This window comes from Ochotona curzoniae, unplaced genomic scaffold (genome assembly GCF_017591425.1).
Source record: "Ochotona curzoniae isolate NIBS_2020 unplaced genomic scaffold, NIBS_Ocur_1.0 contig_3819, whole genome shotgun sequence".
NCBI lineage: Eukaryota > Metazoa > Chordata > Mammalia > Lagomorpha > Ochotonidae > Ochotona > Ochotona curzoniae.
Window position 1 is genome coordinate 13,394,542 of NW_024466004.1, and position 11,856 is coordinate 13,406,397.

General features: G+C 40.9%; 1 protein-coding gene across 1 annotated transcript; it reads right to left on the reverse strand.

Annotated features, from left to right (window-relative positions):
* Nucleotides 1-204: 204 nt before the first annotated feature.
* Nucleotides 205-6,615, reverse strand: DEFB113 (defensin beta 113). Its single transcript, XM_040983122.1, has 3 exons — nucleotides 6,591-6,615; nucleotides 1,060-1,137; nucleotides 205-386 (listed from the first exon to the last, which is right to left on the reverse strand). The coding sequence occupies exons 1-3, from the start codon at nucleotides 6,613-6,615 to the stop codon at nucleotides 205-207; spliced, it is 285 nt and encodes a 94-aa protein (XP_040839056.1).
* Between the last annotated feature and the right edge of the window lie 5,241 nt (nucleotides 6,616-11,856).

An 11,856-nucleotide genomic window follows, 5' to 3' on the forward strand; every position in this document is an offset into this window, starting at 1 on the left:
TTAGTAAAAAAAGATGGACATTGGTTTTTTACAGCCTTTTCAGGGTGATTACGATTCTCAATACTGTCTTCTGAAATTGCACATATATTTATTTGTGAAAAAGTAACTTGTATGTATGACAGAAGATTTAGGAATGTTACAATCCCAAATAGGACAAGCATACTGATAAGTGTTACTAAGTACTGGAATTTAATTTGCATCTTCTTAATTTGTACTGGTTTTATTGAATTGTGGAGGCTTTATATATTCCCGTACCACACAGCAGGGCGTAGATTCACAATAATTAAATACGTATTCCCAGTTGTTACACACTTTCTTGCACATACCACGAACAAGGTAACATTCTCGCTTTCTGTATAAAGCTTCGTCTGTTTCTTTATGTTGGCCTGAGGAAAACAAATTGTGATCATAAATCCAACCATATGCTGATGATTGATAAAACTTTTACTGACATAATCTAATTCATGCAATTGCACCCAGGCTAATACCTTAAGTATCTATACAGATAATATTTGATCTAATACAGATAATATTTGTTTACAGTATTTCATTTGTCATAGCATTTTAAAATTTTAATTGCTTCAAGAAGTAAAACATCCTGAAATATATCATTTACATGTTTTCTCAAGAATAAATATTATATAAAAGAATCAGTGTAAATGCTTTGTGTCCTAAATAAATGTTCCCCTCCAATTTGTTTCCTTGTAATTCTCCCACTGCTAGTTTTGTAAAGGCTTGATCTTGACAACAACTCTCAATTGAATTTTTGACAACAGCTATCAGCTCACCACATTGTATTTTTAAAGAGAAAGTGATAGGGAACTCTTGACTCACAACATAATTAACCAATGAATATTTTAAATGCTACATCTTGAGGGGACTAGCCCGACTGTTTTATCAACTGTCGGTTCTTTTCACTTCTTCCATGAGACAGAGAGATTCATCTCATGAGTATTTTCCTATAAAATCTCCTTAAAAATAACTAAATTTTTTTTTTAGAATAAAATAGCTACAAAAACATTTTGCCCTTAACACCTTTCCCATGCCACTAAGTATTACCTGCAGGACCACAAGATACAGTGAAGGTGAAGATGAAGATCATAAAAATGTAAAGTATCTTCATTGTTGGTGGAAATACTGGAACAGAGTTGGAACAAAGCTCTAAATGTCTTCAATAAAAAATGAACTCTAGTTTTTATAGCCTTTTCAGGGTGATTATAATTCTGCAGAATGTTGCCTTTCCAGATTGAGCACATATTCCTCTTAGTATTGTGAAACAGACAAAAGTGTAATAGAAGGACTAGTCACATTGTGGTTTCCATGAGTTATACATGAACTCATTTTCAGGAACAAATGGACTGCAAGTATTCTTAGTTACTATCTAATTGAAAGCACAATCGCTCTCTCTCTTCTCCTTCTGGCCTCCCTTCCACTTTTCCCCTTCCCCCTTTTCCTTCCACCACCCCTACCCCATTCCTGCCCCGCTGGAATAAACCTCCTAAGATACCTTATTGCGTCTGATGTTTTCAGCTCACGGTAAAGAACCAGGTTGCAGGAAATAGCTGCGCGTAATAATATTGTAATATCCTATGAACTAGAATTCGAACTGGTTTAAATAAGTAACATTTGGTGCTGTGGCTGGTTAGTTTCCTCTGTCACTTGGCTGCATGGCCTTCGGGTCTTGAGCCACTAACAGGACCCGAACCATAAAGACTGTGATCTGTGTTAACTGTCTTCATTTTGCGCCATGGAGAATCAGAATCCCTCTCCATCCTCCTTCTGGTTCATGAATTCATCTCCAACAGCCTGTTCCTGACTTCGCCTTCACCTGCTAGATCCAGAATTCTCCACCTCCATGTGACCATTCCTGAATTCATCTGACCTGACTGTGCTATCATCTGCCTCCATCCAGCAATGACATAGCCCGACATGTGTTCCTAGTACTCCATCTCCACATGGAGCACACCAGGTAATCCCCATCTTTCTGAATGCTAAGTTGTTCCATGCATACACTGTTGTAGGTAGGGTTCCCTCGCTCAGCCCTTGGAGTTTTTGGTGTGGCTTGGCACATTTGCGCTCCTCCAACTAGGTCTGATTTTCCACTTTGGGGAGTTTTTTAGGAGACTGGTTCTGTAAACTTGCAAACCCTGGCCAAGTGCTGTGTCTCTTAGTTGCTTGGCTGGAAATTCCCCGATCACTGGGCTGCAGGGGCCCCCTGTACCTCCGAATCAGGTGTTGGGCTGTTAATGACTTTGGATACAGGCGGTGTTTTGGGACCTGGCTTGTCCCTTACATAGAGGGTGATGACCTTCTACGAGAGTCATTTTCTCCTGACCACTGGGTCCGACCACTGGGTAATTATCCCGGACCACCGGTTCCACTGTGGTAATTAGTCCTGAGTTTTAACCATGGGAGCTATTTTTTCATCACCAGTTCCTCCCAACACCCCATTGGGCTGTCTTCTAGCAAATTTAGAAACCCTTGAATTGGCTCATTACCTAAAATATAAACTAATATGCCTCTGCAATACAGTTTGGCCCCAGTCTTCCCTAGCTAACCACTCCAAGTGGCCCGTTAATGGCACTATGGATCTAGACATCCTCTGGAATCTAGCTGATTACTTCATGCATTTGGAAAAACAGAGGGGGTGGTCTCATTCCCTCTTCTCTCTCAACTTTCTGTCTGTGTTTTCTATAGTTTTCTAGCCATGAAGTAGGAAACCCCAGCACCCTCTTCCAAGGCTCTGGTGCCACGTGCTTTCCCCATCTCTTCTGTCATCTTTCTAACAAACCCCCATCTTATCCTGCTCCATCTGCAGTCTCAGCTCCCACCCTATTCCTCTGTCTGCCATCTTGCCTTTTCTCTCCCTTACATGCCCCTCTGAATGTCTCCATTTACCCTCCTCACTGGGTAGCAGACAAAGATTTCCTGTTTGAAGTTTTTTTCTGTTTTAACCCTTGGCCTAACTTGCTCTCCCAGTTTCTTTTGATTTGACCACACCCAGCCACCCTAAGGGCCTACATTTCTCTAGCTTTCTCTCCCACCTCTTAGCTGAGAGGGATGGAGTAAGAGATAAGTGATTTAATGTTAAAAAAGAAAAAAGGAGAAAAAGAGAAAAAAAGGACAAAAATGCAACTTGTTCTGTAACTTAATGTATTGTAACAGTTATATATATATATACTCTAGAATAAAGTTGTCCTAACCCCCTGTTAAATTACTCCAAAGCATAAAACAAACCTATGTGCTTGTTTTACAAGATATTTCCAGGTTAAAGTATGTGGAAGGTGTGGACAAGTTTCAACTGAAAGCATCTTTAATTCAGGTTACTAAGAACAAGATGTAATTTGAATAACTGGTAACTTTAAAAATTTTTTAACACTTTAAACTTGTTTTTCAAAAGCTATTACAAAAGTTGTTTGGTTTTATAATATAAATTACCTGGTATGCATTTACATGTTTATGTGGCAAACTATGTAGTCTATTTTAACTGTCTTATAGCTAAGCTAAATTTTTTAATTTTGATTTCAAGAAATCTTTGAGATTAGGGCCACAGAGAAATCCTCCAGCTTCTTAAAATGATTGAGGAATGACTTTAAGTATATTCCATTAGACTCTATGTAGGGAAGAATAGGTGATGTTTAGATAACAGATTCTTAACTGCCCTGGACATTAGGAAAGAGCTTTAGAAACTTATAAATGGGACCTGAAAGTTCCCTGAAACTTGCTTAAAAGGGTCACCATGGTGTTTTACCTCAGAGACCAGGAGGGGATCCCATAGCAAAGCAGGATAAGAGAGGTGTGTGCTCCTGATTCCAGTGAGACACCCAGAGGACTCCCAAGTGCTCTTCATTGCAGAAGTAACTGACACTTTGCCAAGGATCATAAGAAAGAACACTCAGGACCATGTCCCAACTACCAAAGAGGTCATTGGAGATATGACTGCCCCTGAAGGCCAAGTACTTCAGATTAGTCATTTCCTATTGGATCTTCCACATGGGACAGAAGCAGCCCGGGGACCTGCACAGGTTCAAGGCCATCCATGGACTTCAGTGACATCTCAGAACAGCACCCAAGAGCCCTTGGTACTTCTTGCTGTGAAAGGGAAAACTAAGTTTCCATCTGGACACTGTCTTCTCTGTCCCAGCTAGCTTTGGCTTTTTTCCTCTCTTAGGGTGACCATCAGGGTCTCTCAAGAGCCCCAAATCAACTTATGTGACACACTAATCTAGAAGCTCAGAAAAGATTGTCAAGGGAAAGGTTAGTTTACCAGGCTCCTGATAGGGCATGCTTGCCATCTCCCTCTTCAGTTTTTGCCAGACTTCACTGAGGTAGGATACTCTCACTGCCCTAAGGCAGATTTCATGTCTTGCTCATGATTTGCCAAGTTATTTGTGATTTCTCAGCTTGTCTACTTAAGATTCCTGTGTTCTTCAATTGCCAGTACATGGCGTGTTAGCCTATAAATTAGTAGATTGCTTGCCTCTGCCTTAAAGTGTATAAAGTTCTATAAAATCTTGTTGGAATACTATAAACTGCTGGGTTATTGTAAATGAAAACAAGTTTAAATCTTGTGCCATCTACAGTGTTACTAGTAAGTCTTGTAACAGAATGTTTTGAGTGCTGTGCTTTACGTTCTAGGCTATAAATGTCTTCCTGAAACTCTTAGGGATTGCAACGATTGGTAAAGTATAATTTTAAAGAAAATCTAGCACTTGCCAGCTTCCTAGCTAGATTCAAAACCATGATAGTGTTTTCACAAGTCAAATGCAATAATTGTTAAAGTTAGTCAAGAAGTTAGCTTGCATTTTCCTGTCCTGTGATGGGTTTTTATTCTGATGCCACACACTAATCATTTTATGGTTTCAGATAACAATTTCATACAACCAAAAAGGATTCATGTGTTCCATTGCATTCATTTTGGTATGTTTCAAAATGTGGGACTTCAAGTAGTTAAGTTAAGCTGATATAAATCTAGTCCATCATTTTAAACTAATGTTAATCTGACAAAGTTTGAAACCTGACAATTCTTTTACATCTAAGCTTGAAAGCCCAAGTATTCCAACTGGTTTTCTAACTGAATTCATGACCTGCTAGGTTGGGAACAATTATAATTACGACATGTTTTGCTATCTTGACTTCAACAAAAAGACGCCTTCAAGTGCCAGGCAGTACTTCAGACAGCTAATGACTTCTACCTTCTACAAAGAACCTCTAGAACCCTCTTCTGCTGTGGTTACTCAGCAACGGTCCCTTTCAGCTCGAAGAAGCTAGAGCGGTTATCGTCCCTTTTTCCCTGTTCACTCCTCTGTTTGGAAATGTGAGGAATTAGATAGGATGATTGGCAGTTAGGGTCTCTAGTTCCTGGTGAAGCTACCCTGTCTAAATTGACCATTCAGGAGTAATGAAGAATCAAGTACAAGAAGGTCTGGCTAAGAGAAAATGAACTCAAGCCACCTTTTCAAAAGGACTCTTAATAAACCTTCCCTCCATTCCCATCCACTGGAATGTAAAAGTTTTTAATCAAACTATTAGACAGTTTCTTTTGCAGGACTAGAAGTGTCACTCCATCTCCCATTCCTCCCACCAGGCTGCAACCACTGCCAATAGAAAGCAGCTCCTAGAAGCGATAGAGAACAATGCCCCTCTTCCTTTATATATAATAAAAGGGAGGAATGTAAGAGTTATTCGAATATCTCACCTTGGACCCAGTGCCATTTCTTCTTCCTCACAGCTCACGAAATTCGCGCTGGTCTAGCCATCCACCAATCAGATGTAACCTGGCCTTCCTCCTGAGAATCCCACCCCCAATCTTCCAGCCCCTTCCCCAACCCTGCCTACTCACCAATCATTCCTAGGCATTCACCTGCAGCTGCCAATCCCCTGGAGCCTACCCTCAATCCCTCCCAATCCCCACCCCCACACCTTGCAGACAAAAAGGGCCCCAAGGTGTGGCTCATGCGCTCTCTCTCTCTTCCGGTATTCTTTCCCCTCCTCGCTTTCCCCTTCTTCTCCCACCACTTCCACCCTATTCCTGCCAAGCTGGAATATGAAAAAAAAGAAAAAAAGAAAGGTCAATCAGTATCATTGATACATTCAGTGATGCTTTCTTGAGCATTTATTATGTGCCAGGTTCTGTTCTAATTACTTCAAGTAATTTGACTGTTCAATCTTGTTTCAAGGTCTGTAACATGGAAGGATTATGTAGTTACTGATGAACCTGAATGCTAGGTAGCATGTTGGCTCAATTTTCTGGCACCAGCATCCTGCATGGACATGTGTTCTTTGCCATGCTGCTTTACTTTCCATCCAGCTTTCTGCTTGTGGCAAGAAAGCAGCAGAACAAGGCGTGATTCTGGGGACTCTGCACTTGTGTGGGAGACTTAGAGAATGCTCCCTGTCTCCTAGCTTCAGATCAGCTCAGTCTGGCCATTGCAGCCACTTGGGGAGTGAACCAACAGGTACAAAATCTTTCTCTCTGTCTCTCCTCTCTGTAAATCTACCTTAACAATAAAAATAAATCTAAAAAACAGAAGCAAAAGCTCAGAGTGAATCCTTGATTATGTGGTGACAGAGTTAACCACCTTACTTACCACTCTTCACGTCCACAGTTTCCATTGTTTCAAGTCATTCTCCACACATATGAAATAAGTCAGATATTGCCTCTTGTGCTTTACTTTTCTGTAAATAGAAATACTGTATAATAGGTACCTGTATTGTCTCATTAATTAGCATTTTTGTGCTAGTACAATAGCTCAATGGCTAAAGGCTCTCCTATCAAGTACTGGGAGTCCAATGGGTACGAGTTTGTGTCTTGGCTGCTCAATTTCCCATCCAGCTCCCTGATTGTGAACAGGGAAAGTAACGGTGGATGGCTTAAAGCTGGAGGAGGTTCCCGGCTCCTGGCTTCACATCTGCTCACTTTAGTCATTGCCACTTTTTAGGTGTGAACCACCAGATTGAAACGTTTTCTTTATGTCTCTTACCCACTCTGTAGATCTACCATTCCAACAAAAATACATAAAACATTTTTTTTAAATGCTAGCATCTTCACTCTATAATAGAAATTATAATCTGTGGGATGGGGTGGGAATGCTTTGGACACCTAGTTTCTGTGTCAGAGATCCAGTTTGAGTCCTATTATGCTTATAACCCAACTCCCTGCTATTGTGCCTGGGAAGGCAGTAGCATGGAACTCAAGCACCTGTGTCCCTGCGAATCATGTCAGAGACCTGGAAGGATCTGATAATTTTTGATTCAGGACTGGCCACCTCCAGTGCTGCAGATTTGGGAAATGAACAAAACGTAGGGAGAGTTCTTTCTTCTACTTCTGTCTCTTCTTACTTCTATGTCTGTTTTTCAAATTAATAAAAGAACTGATTTTAAGGGACTAATTAGCTTCCATTCTTTACATTCCATATTATCAACCATGAGATTCGATCATTCCTAGCAGAAAAGCAGCGTATGTAAAGATAAATTATTTTTTGATAGAGAAAATAAAATTTGATAAATCTTGGGATCTGAATCAAGAAAATTTAAGTAATGTTTATAAGCTAGTCATTTTACTGGTATATGGTGAGATGTGAACTAAATTAGACCATTGCAGAGCCTTCACTGTAAAACATTAGGATTACACACCAAAAATAATAAATAAATAAATAAACTGGGACAGTTTTTGAAAACCCAAATGAATCCCTATCATAAAGAAAATATGGTTTCCCAGATAAATATATATTATAACTCACTTGTTTTTATATTGCTTCTTCATGCAAATTTTCTTGTCAACACCTATTTCAATTTATAGTCACTTAAAATGCTTATTTTACACATTGTTTTTTAATATTTCCTAGCATTTGTGCTGTTTTAACTTTGTGATTTGAAAGGAGATGGCATCTCATAAACATCAGGGTGTGCTTGCCACTTTTTGATGGTATATACTGAGTAAGCCATCCTAGGGTAAATTATTATAATGACCATCATTTAAAATTTTAATTTTGTAAATAGTGTATAGTTGAAAATGGAGTACATTTTTATGACACGCATGTCCTTCTTAAATCTGGTTAAATAAAAGTTTTAGAAAATAATGATGTTGACAAGAAAATTTGCATGAAGAAGCAATAAGAAAGAAGACAGAGAAAAAAGGAGAGTGAGACAAGAGGTAGATTGCTTTGGAGAGGGAGCTCTGATGTCTCATTTTTAAAAGAAAAAAAAGAAAAAAAAACTTCCTGAAGTCTGTTGTGAATCAGTCTTTTTTGGAATGTGAATGTTAAAATGTTCAGGTTTTAATATAATATATATGGAATGCATTTGAGGTGATCCGCCTCCTTCAAGTTCCCTGATGATGCACCTGAGCGTGTAAACGTTCCTTGTTTGTGAAGCACACTGCATGCAGAGCCAGCGTTCATTGTCTAAGTAGGCTGTGCTGACAACGTCAAAGGGCATTGTGGCAGTGACTACTGTTGTTTCATCAGTCTTCCCTATCTGCGTTTGCTGTGGTTGAACTTGGGAAAAAATGCAGGGACACATGAAGGGCATTTTACAGAGGAGACAGACTTAGGAGGAGAAAGAGTTCTCTTCAGGTATGTTCCCAGCAAAATGGGAACAAAATGCTGAATAAGAGAATGTAATATAGAAATATTACTGCCTGTATTGATAAAGCTGAGTGACTTTCAGTAAACATTGCACTCGACGTTCATTGATAAAAGATAAAGGTTCAAGGATTAGCTTTGCCCTTAATCTTAAGCCATCAATTATTGTTTAAAATATTGCTTGCTCTTAATGTTCATAATTCCAAGTAAGGTAATATTCTTCTGACTTATTCTCATTTTTCATGATGCCAGTTTTCTGGCTCTTTATTTTCTCGAAAAAGATTTACTTTATTTTTATCAAACACTCAGGCATACGGAGAGGAGGAGAGACAGAGAGGAAGATCTTCCGCCCATTGATTCTATTCCTAAGTGACTACAACATTCAGGACTGCGTTGGTTTGAAGCTGGGAGCCAGGAGCTCGTTCAGGTCTGCCATAGGGGACAGGATCCCAAGGCTTTGGGCTGTCATTGACTGCTTTCCCAGGCCACAAGGAGAGAGCTGGATGGAAAGCAGGATCACTGGAATTAGAAATGGTGTCCATATGGGCTCCCAGCACATTCAAGATGAGGACTTTAGCCACTAGGCTACTACTCCAGATCAGTTCTTTATTTACTTACATCATGCACACTAACCCAAAAGGAACATTTATATTACTTTTTTGTCAGATATTTGTGTTTTTTAAATTTTACTTATTATTATCGTTATCATCATCATAATTTTATGACACAATTTCATAGGCCCTGAGATTTCCCTTATCCCCTTCCAAATTATCCCCCTTCCTTGTCCCCCCCCCCATATAATTACTATAGTATAGTTCTTCATAGACACTCATATGTCCATCATTGTGGGCACGGACAATGGAGAGAGTCTAGCACTGTATTGTCAAGATATAGTAAACAGTTTCATTGTGAGTCCATCTTTGATCTGGAAGTAGAAATGCATACTACATTGTATCTTCACACAGGGATATGCTAGGCTCCACTACACAGTTACTATATTTCCCCTTAAGTGAAAAGCCACAATATAAAATCAACAAGAAGAAGAAAAATAGAAAGTCACAATGCCATGAAGTTAAATAACTTGCTACTAGACATGATAGTCTCTACTACCCAGCTACTATATATCCCCTTATAAGAAAAGACAGAAAAAAAATCAACTACAAAAGAAAAAAGTAATTAACAATACCATTAGGTTAAATAACATTCTACTGAATAACTAATGTGTTGCTGAAGAAATGAAAAAGGAAATCAAAAAGCTTCTTGAAAGAAAATGAATCTACTGCATGATATATGAATCACTAAAGTATGTAATGAGAATGTGTTTAGAAAACATGAAACTAACAAAAAATAAAAATCCATGATATAGCTTCCACTGATTTTGTTAGTGAAATGTGTCTCCTGTAGGCAACATATAGATTGTTTGTTAATCCAGTCTACCAATCTATGACATTTAATTGATGAATTAAATCTGTTTACATTCAGAGTTAATATGAAAGTGTTGTAATGTTGGTACAGGGATTGGGTGATTGGGGGGTTTTTTGGTTGTTGGATGAGGGGGGGTTTGGTAGTGTTGGGGAGGATATGGGGAGGGGGGGGGTGGGTGGGTATGAAGGGATAGGGTTTTTTATGGGGGTTGGGTGTGTTGGGGTTGGTGGGGGTGGGGGGTTTGGATTTGAGGGGTTTGGAGGGTGGGGGGTTGGTTGGGTGGATTGGATTTTATTTTGTTTGGGGGAGGGGTTGGGTTGATGGGAATTTTGGTGGGGAGTTGTGTTGAGGTTGTGTGTGAGAATGGAGGGGAGGGAATGGGTGGGGGGAGGGGTTGAGAAGTGGGGGGTTGGGGGTTGTGTGGTATGTTGGGGGGATGTTGTATGGGTTGGTGATGGGAAGGTGGGGAGTTGTTGTTGTGGTGTTGGTGGTGGAGGGGGTTTGTGGTATGGGGGATTGAATGTGGGGTTGGAGGGAATTAAGTGGTGGTGAATTGTGTGGGATTTGTTGTGGGTTTTGTGGGTGAGGGTGGTGTGATGTTTGGATTAGGGGTGATTAGGGGGGATAAGGATGTTGAAGGGTTAGAGGGGTGGGGGAAGGGTTGTGGGGGGGAGGGATTGGGAGGGGTTGTAGGGGGGTGAGGTAAATAAGGAGGAAGAGGGGGGGGTTGGAAGAAGGGGGTATTTTTTGTGAGTAGTGGGGGTGGGGGTAGGGGTGGGTTAGGAGTGGGGGGTGGTTGTTAGAAGAAGGATTGAGTGGGTGGGGGTGAGAAATAGGGTAGTGGTAGGGGAAATAGGGGGAGGATGGGGGTGTTATAAGTGATGGGGTGGGGGGTCGGAGTTGTAAGGGGGTATTTGGAAGGGTTAGAAATGGGTGGGGAGGGGAGTTGTTGGGGGTGTTGGGGGGGTTGGAGGGTGAAAAATTGAGTGGTTGGAGGTGAGAATGGGTTTAAGGTTGGGGATTTGGGGTGGGGAAAGGGGATGGGGTTGAGGATGGTTATGGATGGGGGGAAGGGGGAAAGAGGGGGGGGGGAGGGGATGGGGGTGAGTATGGGAGGAGTTTATATGAGGGAGATGGTTTGTAGGAAGTGATTGGGAGGAGGATGGGGGGGATGTGGAGTTGAGATGTGGAAAAATAAATATGTGGTTGAGGGGTGTGTGGGGTGGGGGTTACATGGCTCTTTGTTTGCAGTCACTTGTTCTACTCCCGCCAGTGAGTTCCAGCTCTGGGGTCTTATGATAGATTTCCACATTGGTCTTTATTGTTCAACCTCCTGGCTCACCAGTCTCCACCTCCTGTGATACTGTGCTGAGGCTGCACCATTGTCTATACTACCTTTCTTCCACTTCTGGTTGAAGTAGGTCCCAGGATTAGGGAGACACCAGGTGTCCTATATAGCTATGTTGTTGGTGGTGCTGATCTTGCTGGAACCTTTTGGCCATTAGGTCTGAGGGCTACATGGACCTATTTTGACCCGAACAATGCCATAGTAGGTATTGTTTTCCTGTAGGACCAGTGCAATGCACTGAGCTCAGTGGTTTCCTGCTGAGTTCAGTGCATGTGCAGCTCACTGTTATCTGCAGCAGTCTAAAATTCTTTGCCACACTGTACAAAATGGCTCCTGATGTGCCACTGCTACAGTTCTAGATCTGCTGACCATGAGACCTGAGGACTACCAGGGTTGTCTTGGGTGGAACCTGTAAGATGCCACATTGTTTCAGTTCACTGAGCCAGAAATGAGTTTGCTCCCAGCTCAGTACATGCTCAGTAGTATCCATATCCTTTG